General features: G+C 46.9%; 1 protein-coding gene across 7 annotated transcripts in view; it reads right to left on the bottom strand.

Annotated features, from left to right (window-relative positions):
* Positions 1-14,414, bottom strand: part of LOC120515588 (FH1/FH2 domain-containing protein 3-like) — a 674,713-nt gene that overhangs the window by 197,294 nt on the left and 463,005 nt on the right. For all 7 annotated transcript variants that reach the window (XM_039736692.1, XM_039736693.1, XM_039736696.1 and 4 more), the window contains exon 7: positions 12,365-12,476. In XM_039736692.1, the coding sequence (XP_039592626.1) occupies positions 12,365-12,476 (112 nt within the window). The remainder of the gene's footprint in view (positions 1-12,364; positions 12,477-14,414) is intronic.

The raw sequence follows: 14,414 nt of genomic DNA, 5'->3' as shown, positions 1-14,414 counted from the left end.
ATACTGGGCGCCACGGCATCACCCCGGCCAGCAGGCGGCTGAATGGCGGAACTGGGTCTTTGACCCCGAAAAGCCTGCCCGCGCCCAGGCGTTCGAGTTCTGGGGTAAGATGGGGCGCTGGCTACCGCCAGAAGGACCCCAAGCTCGGAGAGTGGTGGAGCAGGTGGCCTGTGAAGGCCTGGTCAACTCGCTGCCCAGTTCCCTCGCCCAGCAGGTCCGGGACACGCTTACAAGGATATGCCAGGCCTCCTGGAGGTCCTGGAGCGTCAACTGGCGGTCCTCCGACTCGGCGGGTCAGAAAGGCCTGCTCGCTGGAACCGACAGGGACGGGCGGCCACCCCGAGCCCTCTCGGCGCGCGCGGAAGCCCCACCGAAAACCAGAGAGAAGCCGGGTCCGCCGCGCTGTTACAAGTGTGGCGAGACCGGCCACCTGCTGCCAACCTGCCCCCACAACATCTCCAGAGCCCATGGATTGCACCTGGACGCCGCCGGAGAGGTACTGTACCCGCCGCATCCCTTGGCGAGTCCAACACGGGAGTGGTGTTGTTAAATGGGCACGCCGTGGTAGCTTTGTTTGATTCCGCAGCAACATTACCATTGTAGCTCGCCGCTTTGTCTTACCGCGACAGTGGATAAGCCAACGCTTGTTGGTCACTTGTGTGCATGGGGGGACTAGGTCATATCGTTCCGCTCGCTGTTATCTCACCTGGAGGGGGGAACCCACTCAAATGACGGTTGCAGTGCTACCGGAACCCCCCTTCCCAGTGATTTTGGGACAAGACTGGTCAAAAAGAATCAGCGGTAAGACCCCCACCGCTCCCGGGGCCTTGTTGGATCTTGTTATGAGGGGCAGTGGCACCCCTCCGCGTCTCCACGCCGTGCACAAGGGCAGGCCCTAATGGCGCTGGTGCCTCGGGGACCTTTCCGTGGCTACGGACCCCGACCCGGAAGATTCCGCCGGGGAAGGGACTAGCCATGGAACTCTTCCCGGGCCCAGGCCACAAGACCCTCTCGGAGGGCTGGACCATCAATTCCGGTCCACGCCTGCCTCCTTTAAGAGGGAGCAGTGGAATGATGACTCCCTGCGCTTCGCCCGGAATGCTGTCGTTCTGCCTAAGAGCACACAAGCGGATGGTTCCACACCGCGTGAGCCCTTCTTTGTCCTTGAGAACGATCTGTTGTACCGAGTGGCAACCCATGAGGGCGAGGTGCGGAAGTTGCTGCTAATTCCGCTGCACCTTCCGCGGGAGGTATGCGAAGTTGGCGACGCCACCTCTTAGGCGCCACCTCGGGGCCGAAAAAACACTAGAGAGGATTAAGCTCCGATTTTACTGGCCGGGGATCAATGAGGAGGTCCGGCGTTTCTGTCAGTCATGTCCGGACTGCCAGATCCGCCAGATTCCTAGAAAGGACCGTGCTCCCCTCGTCCCTATACCCCTCATCGATGTTCCCTTTGAAAGAATAGGGGTCGACTTGGTAGGCCCCTTAGAGCCCTCTAACCGTGGCCACAAGTATATCCTAGTCATGGTGGATTATGCTACCCGGTACCCAGAGGCGGTTCCCTGTGCTCCGCTAATTCTAAAAGCATCGCACGGGAATTAGTTAACGTGTTTTCCCGAGTAGTTATACCCAAAGAAGTCCTCACGGACCAGGGTACGCCCTTCACTTCGGATACGTTCAGGGAGGTAGCCAAATTACTGCAGATAAAGCACCTGAAAGCGTCTGTCTATCACCCGCAAACGGACGGGTTGGTGGAACGATTTAATCAGACGCTTAAACAGATGCTCCGCAAGGTGGTCAGCGCGACGGCAGGAACTGGGATCAGCTCCTCCCGCTAGTGCTTTTTGCCTATCGGGAGGTACCTCAGGCCTCTACGGGCTTCTCCCCGTTTGAATTGTTGTATGGACGGCAACCCAGAGGAATCCTCGACATCCTAAAAGAGGGCTGGGAGGCTGAGGCCCTTCCCTCCTCCAATATTTTAGAGTACGTCGCGCAACTGCGCGATCGACTCACAAAAATCAGGCCCCTCCTAAAAGAACACGTGACTCGTGCGCAAGCAGCGCAGGCCCGGTGTTACAACCGCAACTCCGTCCTCAGGGAGTTCCGCCCAGGGGACCGGGTTATGGTTCTCATCCCTACCTCCCACTCTAAGCTGCTCGCTCACTGGCAAGGGCCTTACGAGGTTAAGGAGAGAAAAGGACTCGTCGACTATTTGGTGAAACAGCCCAATCGCCGACCGAGTGAGAGGATCTATCATATTAACCTGTTGAAACCTTGGAAGGATAGGGAGGAGCTGCCCGGCTCCCATAGGTCACTCTCCCTTTTCTCAAGCTCGACTGCCCTCAACCTCGGCGAAGAGCTGACACCCAAGCAGCGGCAGGAGTTAATCCAAACACTCCGAGCCATCCCCGAAGTGGTAAGCGAATCACCCGGCCGGACCTCGCTGATTGCCCACGATATAGTTACGGACCCCGGGGTAATCGTCCGGGAGAGGCCCTATAGGCTCCCCGGAGGCAAAACGCGCAGAGGTTGAACTGGAGGTGCAACGTATGTTGGACATGGACATAATTGAGGAGAGCCATAGTCCCTGGTCCAGCCCTGTTGTCCTCGTATCCAAGCCGGACGGCTCCTGGAGGTTCTGTAACGACTTTAGACGTCTGAATCAGGTCTCCAAGTTCGATGCCTACCCGATGCCCCGCATTGACGACCTTCTGGAACGGCTGGGCACGGCTCGGTATTTGACCACCCTTGACATGACAAAGGGGTATTGGCAAATTCCCTTAACGGCATCCGCAAAAGAAAAAACAGCCTTTAGCACCCCTAGCGGGCACTGGCAATACAAGGTCCTCCCATTTGGGCTGCACGGGGCACCGGCCACCTTCCAACGTCTGGTGGACAGAGTGTTGAAGCCCCACCAGTCCTATAGTGCCGCCTACCTGGATGACGCGTCATCTATTCCGCACCTGGGAGGAGCATCTATTGCAGGTTGCAGCTGTCCTCAGAACACTGGCTAAAGCCGGCCTCCGCATAAACCCCCGAAAATGTTTCTTTGGCTTAAAGGAGGCCAAGTATTTAGGCTACCTGGTGGGACAAGGACGGGTGCGGCCACAGGGCTCCAAAGTTAAAGACATCTTAGAATGGCCCCGTCCGAATACCAAGAAGCAGGTGCAGGCTTTCTTGGGGCTTGCTGGGTACTACCGCCGGTTTGTTCCCCGCTTCTCCGAAAGAGCAGCACCCTTGACCAACCTGACAAAAAAGGGCGCTCCCCTAAACGTAGTGTGGACCGACAAGGCAGAACACGCGCTCAGTGACTTGAAAAGGGCCCTAACGCCGGCACCGTATTGCGGACGCCAGATTTTGGGCTCCCGCTTATCCTCCAGACCGACGCTTCGGACACAGGCCTGGGTGCCGTGCTGAGCCAAAGCGTTGATGGTGTTGAACACCCTGTGATGTACCTTAGCCGGAAACTGATGGACCGGGAGACTCGGTATGCGGCGGTGGAGAGGGAGGCCTTGGCCATTAAGTGGGCAGTGACCCACCTCCGGTATTACCTACTGGGTCGCGAATTCACTCTGGTGACAGATCACGCTGCGCTTCAGTGGATGTCCCTACACAAAGAGTCGAACCCGCGAGTCACTAGGTGGTTTCTGGACCTACAGCCGTATAAGTTCACTGTCACTTACGGCGGGTACCCTTCAGGCCAACGCCGATGCCCTCTCCCGTATTCACGACCTCTCGGTTAGGTCCGCCCGACCTGACGGTCCTGGGCTAAGGGGGGGATCGTGTCACGCACGCGCGAGTAGGAGACCGCGGACAGATTCGAAAACGTCTGGGAAAACATTCGCCGGCAGGGAATGGCGGGTATTAACTTTCTCCCTCTGCTTCCTTCTAGGAAAAAAGACCTCCCTCCTCCGTAGTCGGGTTTGACCGCAGTGCGGCACTTCCGCCCTTCCTCCGCCATCTTGCCCTGATGTCATCCTTCCCATCCTCCCTCACGGACCTTCCCAGCATCCCTCCACTTCCGGCTCCTCCCCAATAAAATGGCCGTGACGCCAGGACTCGGCGTCGCGTTATGAACTGTTATAAACTGTTTATGATTTTGACCTGAAAATTTTCTTTTGTTATAGAATATACGGGGCCGGAAACCCCAACACTTTATACTGTCTCGAGTCATCGTTTACAATATATATATATATATATATATATATATATATATATATATACACATATATATATATACATATATATATATACACATATATATATATATATACAGGGTGGTCCAGATCTAATTATGCAGATCTAGATCGTCTGGATGACTTTGATTTATGCAGGAACGATTCCAGTTCAATGCGAAGACGATTCTTCATGTTGTCAGTTCGCACACTTCTTCATAGTCCGTGATTTTTTGGGTGATTTTCCATGTAATAAACGTAATAAATTATAGCGTAATGAAAATTGCATAATTAGATCTGGACCACACTATATATAGTATTAAGGGACCAGAATGACTAAGCAGTGGTGGGCAATTTAGCCTGGACACTGAAATGCACCCTACTCTTTATGAAAGATGCCCAGGTATCTTTTATGACCACAGAGAGTCAGGAGTTTGGTTTTACATCTCATTTGAAGGATGAAAAAGATAGCGATTTGCATGAAATATACTAACACGGACTACACACCCGCTCCCCCCGGATTAATCTGCAAGGCTGTTACATTCCAAGGTTACAAAGGGTCTTCACCTTCTAAGGAAACACAACTAGCCGAGCAGACACTCATTTTTGGTAAGACTTCAGAATAAAGGCCACTAACTGCTGTAGTAACAAGGCCTTAACACACGTTCTGATTTGCCCTAACTGGGCCTGCAGACAGAGCTGAGGCAGGTCCTCACAGAATGTAATCCATTATAAATGTTTCTAATTACTTCTCTCAAATCGTAACAGGGTTACTTTTGAGTAATCACATTTATAATGTGAAGGTGTTGTACCAGTCCACAGTGGCCGTTGTGGTGTTCTACGCTGCAGTCTCTCCTGGGGAAGCAACCTATGCTCAAGAGTTGGCCAAACAAACAAACAGGAGAGCCAGTGCCATCACAGGGTGAACCCCGAAAAGAAAAGAGATGACGTTGACAAAAGTGGAAGCCATCATGAAAAATCCCCTCCATGACCCCCACGGTGTGCTAAGAGGTGCCTATTCTGCCCCCTGCTATCAGGCCATACAATGCTTCCTCCCGCTGTGCTTGTTAAGCTCATTTTGAAATATCTGCACAGTATACTTTTATTTCACCCTGCGATGATCTGACGTCCTATCTGGGGTTTGTTCCTGCATTGTGCATTATGCTGTCTGGGATGGGCTCAGGCAGACCCCCTGTCACCCGGTACAGGACTCGGTGGGTAAGAAAATGACTGACCATAAATGTATTGATTGATCGATTGATTGGCTGTATTATCTGTCCTGAGGCTCTGTATCCTTGTTTTTATGCTTCTGCTGCTGTATGCACCTGAATTTCCATGTGGGTTTATTAAAGTTGATCTAATCTGCCAAGTCTACTTTTATGCTGCTCTCTAAGCCCACACAAACACGTACCAACCGGAAAGTGCAATGGTGGCACCCAAATGTCCTGTCAGTGCTTTAATGAGGAGAGAGTAACCATTAACAGCGAGCATCAATTCAGCAGTTAAATATGTAAACTTCATGACTTCCACCAGCCCTGGGTCCTTTCAAACATATGAACCGACAAGTAGAGGCCTTCAGATAATAAAAGAATTCTTCTTAATAATAATAATAATAATAATGATAATAAAAAAAAATCTCAATAATGAAAAATAAAATGGATTTAACTATTCAAAAGATTGTAAATGTGGAGTTGGTAAACAGTAAAACTTAATGCTGGGGCGGCGGGCAGCAAATAACAACACTGACTGATCAGGTAGGGCCAGCTTAACTGCACTGTTTATTGGGTAAAACAGTTAGGGCTGCTTTATACTCGATGATCAGAACTTTTCCACGCACGCATTATGGCGGCCACGTGTTCCTTTACAAACAATAAATGTTCTGAGAGAGTGAGATCTGCCGTTCAGAATGATACACAGGCCAGGGGTCTTCAATAATCTGAAGGTTCAAACCTAATTTCTTAGCTAATTTGACAGCCCTAAACACTATTGACACTCGTGTGTGTGTGTGTGTCTCTGTCACCTCGGTGCTCTTTAAAGCCAACTCACATAAGACAACTTTTGTAGTGGTTTTCTGTTAAAGCCGTCGTTTACATAATCGTAGCAAATCGGAAGCTGTCGGTGGTGAGCTCCTGTGAAGACCCGTCATGTCATGTGATATACCCAGCGACTCACTCCAGCCAGTCTTTTAGTCGTAGCAGCTGGCTCTGTGTGCGTGAGAGCGGACAGTCAATTAGTGCTCGTCTAGGAGGACAATGCATAGAAGGCAGCCAATGAGGAGGAAGGACCTCACAAACATTAGAGACCCTCGTCTGTCTGATGTCTCCTGTTTATCACTGACTGATACAGTAGATAGACAGACAGAAGACAGATGGATGGATATGAAAGGCACTATATAACAGATAGATAGATAGATAGATAGATAGATAGATAGATAGATAGATAGATAGATAGATAGATAGATAGATATGTGAAGGGCACTATATAATAGATAGATAGATAGATAGATAGATAGATAGATAGATAGATAGATAGATAGATAGATAGATAGATAGAAAGGCACTATATGATAGATAGATAGATAGATAGATAGATAGATAGATAGATAGATAGATAGATAGATAGATAGATAGATAGATAGATAGGAAAGGCACTATATGATAGACAGACAGACATATAGATAGATGGTTCTATCTACCTACTTACTAAAGTGCTCCGTAATTTATTTTTTTTGTCATCATTAACAAAGTCTTGGTGGCATCAAACTGACAATGTTCACATCACACAGCATCTGTTTATAATGGATGCCATCCCATGACTCTTTCTAAGTATGTAGTAATTCTTGATATGTTTTTCTGTTACAGTCGGAGCGCAGACACGATGAGCTGAAGGTGAGTACTGAATCAGCACACGGCCTACCTGTCAGCACTTTACTGTGCGTGTCTCTCCTCTGTTGCTTTGGCCTACCGTGCCAGTGTATATAATAACTCAATGAAGTTATCGTGTATGTGTTTTTAATAGGAATGGACATTAGCCGTTTTGGATAACAGCATCTCATAAATCTCGAGTCAGGTTTTCAAATCTGCCGGCCAATCCCACATCTGGCACAGCTGTCTTTAAAGGCTCAGTGTTACGCTTGTTTGTTATTTTAAAAGTGGACGTGTTGATCTAAAGTTCATCTCTTGTGGACATGCTGGTTGGAGGTCCAAGTGGAACTCTTAAGCTGCAGACTGACACACACACGCACATGATTCCCAGTTTGCTAAGCCAGTCAGTGACTTGGGTTCAGGGAATGCTATCTCCCAGGAAACCGTTCCATTCTTAAGGCCGAGTGACACTGAGCCAATCATCGGCTTTGCTGACGTAAAGCTAAATCGAGACTCAACTTCTTCCTGCCATCTCATGTTTCCTCACCAATAACACTAATTACAAAAGGTGTTGGGAAGCCGTCCAAATTCCTTCGGTGTATTCGCTTGCTTCTTAAATGTTCAGCCACCATATTATAAAGAAAAAAAGAAAGGATGGTGAGTTTTTTTTCTTTCTGGATATATGGAGAACATTCCCAAATTTTAAAAGACTTTCTTATGAGCTGCAAAACACGTTCCTAAGTGATTGAAGCAACTCAGATTAGGCAGCTCTTTTACGTGTATATACAGCGACACAGGTCAGCAGACACAAGGCCCCCTGTTATGAACACTTGGTTGTCACACCGTGCTTCTACTCTGCCTTCCTCTGTGGCCATAAATAATAATAAAAAATAATAATAATTCTTTGCATTTATATAGCGCTTTTCTCACTACTCAAAGCGTTAAGCAATTGCAGGTTAAGGGCCTTGCTCAAGTGCCCAACAGAGCAGAGTCCCTTCTGGCATTTATGGGATTCGAACCGGTGACCTTCTGATTGCCAGTGCAGATCCCTAGCATCAGAGCCACCGCTCTGCCTACACTCAGAGATGTGCTGTGTTGGGTGATCCGAACAGGCCGACTGTAATGAGGATCTCTGGAAACAGAAGACATCTGAACGCTGCTGCTGATGGTGAACTTGCTTACCGGGACAAGAGGAAGAGGTCAGGAGCATGGACTGATACAGCGCTTTGTCACACCCACTACATGGCGAACCACCTCAGAATCTGCGCAACGGGTGACACCTCAGCACCACACTAGGTCAGATGGAATGGGACAGAGTGAGTTTTTTTACAGTGGAGTGGCTGGAGTGTCCATAGGAGGACCTGCTTGCAGGTTAACATCATACCCAGGATGGAGCAACTGCCGCTTAAGGGCCCAACTGAGTGGAATCACTTCTGGCATTTACGGGATTCAAACCGGCAACCTTCCAACTGCCGCCGGCATAGATCCCTAGCTTCAGAGCCACCACTAGGATGCAAAATAAATCGGAGTGCCAAATCGGATATCAGTGACGGCTGTTTGTGGTTTAGTGGATCTGAGAGAGGATACTGAGCCGGCAAGCTGGGCTGTTTCACATTTAGAGAGACAGTGAGAGAGAGAGAGATGTGAAAGGCACTATATGATAGATAGATGGACGGACAGACAGACATTATGGCAGAAGGCCCAACAATGGAAGGAACATTATAACACTCCAGACAAGAACAAGCCATTCAGCCCAACAAAGCTCACCAGTCCTATCCACTTGTTTCCTTCAAGAAAACATCAAGTCGAGTTTTGAAAGTCCCTAACATCTTACTGTCTACCACACTACTTGGTCTCTTATTCCAAGTGTCTATCTGTTCTTTGTGTAAAGAAAAACTTCCTAATGTTTGTGCGAAATTTACCCTTAACAAGTTTCCAACTGTATCCCCGTGTTCTTGATGAGCTCATTTTAAAATACAAGTCTCGATCCACTGTACTAATTCCCTTCAGAATTTTAAACACCTCATGTCACCTCTTAATCTTCTTTTGCTTAAACTGTAAAGGCTCAGCTCTTTTAATCTTTCCTCATAAGTCAACCCCAGTAGTCCTGAATCAGCCTAGTCGCTCTTCTCTGGACCTTTTCTTGTGCTGCTATGTCCTTTTTGTAGCCTGGAGACCAAAACTTCACCCAGTACTCCAGATGAGGCCTCACCAGTGTGTTATAAAGCTTCACCATAACCTCCTGTGACTTGTACTCCACACATTAAGGCGCTATATATACCTCTCATAAGGTGTACTTTTGATTTTCCTACCGCCCATTGTGTATTCAAACCTAACATTTTTACTTCCTATGTGTAACACTTTACATTTACTGACATTAAATTTCACCTGCCACAGATCTGCCCAAGCCTGTCTGCTATCCAAGTCCTTCTGTGGTGATATAACGGATTCCAAATTATCTGCTAATCCACCTATCTTGGTATCATCTGCAAACTTAACCAGCTTGTTACTTATATTCCTATCTAAATCATTTATATATATTAAAAACAGCAGCGGCCCTAGCACTGACCCCTGTGGAACACCACTCTTAACATCGGCCAGTTCTGATGAGGTTCCTCGCACCATCACCCTCTGCTTCCTGTGTCTGAGCCAATTCTGCACCCATCCATAAACATCACCCTGAACTCCCACTTCTTTTAATTTGATGGCCAACCTCTCATGTGGCACCTTATCAAATGCTTTCTGAAAGTCCAGATAAATAACATCATCTGCTCCACTTTGATCATATCCTTTTGTTGCCTCCTCATAGAATTCTAGCATGTTAGTAAAACACGACCTCCATCTTCTGATCCCATGCTGACTGCTCAGAATATCTCCTGTCCTTGCCAGGTGTTGCTCAATCTTATCCTTAATAATTCCTTCTATTAATTTTCCTGCGATGCATGTTAAGCTGGAAGGACTGGTGGAGAGAGCTTTGTCAGGACATTTTCTCCCCCGGGCCAATAGAGGGCAGCCCCTTTGGCTTGCAGCAGGCCATGGGTTTGGTTCATGGAAGCTCAACCCTGCCGGGGCCTGTGGCCTCCACGAGGGGGTGCTTGGACGTTTGCTGGGCCCTGTTTGGTAGCACTTCCGCCACACCAGAATGTTGTTGGACATCAGGAGTTCCGCTGGGTGTCCTAAAAAAGGGGGCCAAACTGCCAGTATTCAATGACCAGAATTGGGAGGAAGAAGGGCAAAGCCTGTGTGGAGGACTGGAGGCGCAAGGACTGTGCTGTCATCGTGGACATTATTTGTACATTACTGGGAATTGGCAGCTGAAAAATAAAGGTGTGCTGTACGCGCCCGGGCATCGCAATAGATATTTTCATTTTTTAAAACTTTTATTGCAATTATATATATGAAAACCATAATATTAAATATAAGCATTAATGATAACAAATTACATACTGGAAACACAAATTCAAAGAAATTCCCCGGTAACTCCCCACCATTGACAAAACACAACACTCCCCAACTTTTTGCTTTTTACAAGAAGTTCTGATAGCATTTATAAGTTTATAATATAACAATTCTCTTTTTAAGTCTGCTCTTAATTAGCACATGACTGTTTTATCTTTATTTCTTCTTGTTTTTCAAATTGCTAAATTTGCCTGGCCCAGAAAAAATAACAACTTGTCAAGTACGCAGTCCAATTTAAGAGTCCTAGAATTCACTAAACCAAAAACAAACGTATTTATAGGGAATGCCAACTGAAGTTTCCTACAAAAAGGAATGATGAGGTCAAAGGTCAGTTCCTGATGTGCTCCTCGAGTGCTGACTGTGGATCAGAAAGCATGTCACCAGGAATTCAGTCACAAGAACTTGGACCTTCTTAGAGAGAATCCCACCGACATCTCCTCATGGATTGTTACTTGGGATGAAATGAGGGTCAGCCATCACTGGAAGAACCAACACTTCCACAAAGAAGTCATTATATGAGGCAATGCATATGTCTGTTATATGCCATTTGGTATGGGACTAATAAAAGTAGTATTAATGTTAGTGATGCACCATCTGTTGGAATGGCAAATGCAATGCATTTCATCACTACAAATGTTTGTAATGCGCCACCTGTTGGAATGACAAATGCAATGCACATGTCTCAGTTATATGCCATTTGGTAAAGGATTTGTAAAATCAGTGTTAATGATTGTGATGCTCCATCTATTGGAATGGCACATATCATGCATTTCTTTACTACAAATCTTTGTGATGCACCATCTGTTGGAATAACAAATGCAATGCAGATGTCTCAGTTATACGCCATTTGGTATGGGATTAGTAAAAGCAATGTTAATGTTAGTGATGTACCATCTGTTGGAATGGCAAATGCAATGCATTTTATTACTACAAATGTATGGGATGCACCATCTGTTGGAATGGCAAATGTAATACATTTTATTACTACAAATATTTGTGTTGCACCATTTGTTGGAATAACAAATTGAATGCATGTTCCTGTCATACGCCATTTGGTAAAGGATTTGCAAAATCAGTGTTGATGATTGTGATGCTCCATCTATTGGAATGGCACATATCATGTATTTCTTTACTACAAATCTTTGTGATGCACCATCTGTTGGAATAACAAATGCAATGCAGATGTCTCAGTTATACGCCATTTGGTATGGGATTAGTAAAAGCAATGTTAATGTTAGTGATGCACTATCTGTTAGAATGGGAAATACAATTCATTTCATTACTACAAATATTTGTGATGCACCAAATGTTGGAATGACAAATGCAACACACATATCTCAGTTATACACCATTTGTTATAGTATTTGTAAAAGCAGTGTTGTTTGTGATGCTCCATCTATTGGAATGCCACATGTAATGTATTTCTTTACTACAAATCTTTGTGATGCACCATCTGTTGGAATGACAAACTAAATGCATATGTCTCAGTTATATGCCATTTGGTATAGGATTTGGAAAAGCTGTGTTAATGTTAGTGATGCACCTTTTCTTAGAATGACAAATGCAACACATTTTATTGTAAAAAATGTTTATGATGTGCCATCTGTTGGAATAACAGAGCCATATCAAGCAGATAGACACACAGATACCTGCCTTTTTATTTAAGTGGATATATTGCCAGCTCTTTCCAATATCTCTATATATTTCCTTCAGAAGTGTCTCCATTCGACGAACCCTTTTGTCAAATGATGGCTGGGTCAACTAACCTGTCACCTAATTCTAATGAACTGGCGGTGCCCCTTGTGAGCAGTCCACAGAAGTGTGCCCACCCGCAGTCTCTGCGGCGTGACGCCCAAAGCGACCTACCTCTCTTGCTGTCCACCTTACTGACGGCTTCGATGAGCAGTGGTGCATTGGACTCCGTGTACTCCACAAACACCAGCAGCAGCTTCAGGGCCGTCTTCACCACGAGCCGGAACTGCAGAGACAAAAGACGAGAGGAAATAAAAATGGAGTGCCGCCATTAGATATGCTTTTCCCAAACAGCATTATCCTGTGCAAACCTAACAAGAAAAAAAAAAAAAATAGACCCCCATGCGCCTGCAGCTCTGAGAAAGCTTGTGCTTCAACGAGATAAGGCAAGGAATAAAAGGAAAATGACAGGCGGGCAGACGAATTGAGCTTTTAAACTTTATCTGCCACAAGAGCCAAAGGAGCATCTGCTCGTGGTTAAGGTGCCGCTCTTTAAAACTTGAGGTCACAACCTGGCACTTCTGTGATCCTGAAACCGAAGAAATGCTGAAAGCACTAAGGGCTTGTGATTTGTAAGTTACTTTGGATAAAAGTGTGAGCCAATGAATAAAGGCTGGTGATCTCCTAAATGGAAGCAAAGGTCCAGTTTAATGCTAATTAAGAACACACGGACACAACAGCGGGCCATTCAGTCAATTTGTTCCTTATTGGGTTAGTTAACTGATAAGCTGTTCCCAAAATGTCATCCAGGGTCTTCTTAAAGGTTTCTGCTTCAACTTCATGACTTGCGCATTTGGTCCGGTCGTCCACGTCTTTGTAGAAGTGCTTGCTGGCCACCATCTTAAATGGACCTCCACTGGTGAGCTCAAATACGCGATCTAACGATCACCAACGGTCTTTATACACAGCTCAAATAAATTACAGGAGCATTTATTAATCAGAGTACAGTATAGCATCAAGTCAATGACACTTGTGGGCTATTGATCTGGTCAGTTAAGTAGCAGAGGGGGCTGTTAATCAGTTTCAGATGCTTTGGTGTCAATGAAATGAACAGCAGGTGCACTAGAGGGGCAACAATGAGACGACCCCCAAAACAGGAATGGTTTAACAGGTGGAGGCCCCTGACATTTTTTCCCTCCTCATCTGTTTGTTCACTGTTTTGTGAACATCTGTTTTGCATTTGGCTACGGTCAGTGTCACTACTGGTAGCATGAGGCAATACCTGGACCCTACAGAGGTGGCACAGGTAGTCCAACTTCTCCAGGATGGCACATCAATACATGTCTCCCATTGCGAGAAGGTTTGCTGTGTCTCCCAGCACCATCTCAAGGGCATGGAGGAGATTCCAGGAGACAGGCAGTTACTCTAGGAGCTCTGGACAGGGCTGTAGAAGGTCCTTAACCCATCAGCAGGACCCACCGCTATCTGGTACTTTGGGCAAGGAGGAATAGGCTGAGAACTTCCAGAGGTTTACAAAATGACCTACAGCAGGCCACCGGTGTGAATGTCTTTGACCAAACAATCAGAAACAGACTTCATGACGGTGGCCTAAGGGCCTGATGTCCTCTAGTGGGCCCTGTGCTCACTGCCTGGCACTGTGGAGCTCTATTGGCATTTGCCATATAATACCAGAATTGCCAGGTTCACCACATGGTGCCCTGTGCTTTTCACAGAGGAGAGCAGGTTCACCCTGAGCACATGTGACAGACATGACTGGGTCTGGAGAAGCCGTGGATAACGTTATGCTGCTTGTAACATCATTCAGCATGACCAGTTTGGTGGTGGGTCAGTGATGGTCTGTGGAGGCATATCCATGGAGGGACACACAGACCGCTACAGGCTAGAGAATGGTACCTTGACTGCCATTAGGTATTGGGATGAAATCCTTGGACCCATTGTTAGACCCTAAGCTGGTGCAGTGGGTCCTGGGTTCCTCCTGGTGCATGACAATGCCCGGCCTCATGTGGTGAGAGTATGCAGGCAGTTCCTGGAGGATGAAGGAATTGATACCATTGACTGGCCCCCACGCTCAGTCACCTGACCTCAATCCAAGAGAACACCTCTGAGACATTATGTTTGGGTCCATCCAAAGCCACCAGGTTGCACCTCAGACTGTCCAGGAGCTCAGTGATGCCCTGGTCCAGATCTGGGAGGAGATCCCCCA

Source organism: Polypterus senegalus, chromosome 15 (assembly GCF_016835505.1).
Source record: "Polypterus senegalus isolate Bchr_013 chromosome 15, ASM1683550v1, whole genome shotgun sequence".
In the NCBI taxonomy this organism is placed as follows: Eukaryota; Metazoa; Chordata; class Cladistia; order Polypteriformes; family Polypteridae; genus Polypterus; species Polypterus senegalus.
Note: the sequence above shows the minus strand (reverse complement) of the source record. Positions and strands in the feature narration are given on the sequence as shown.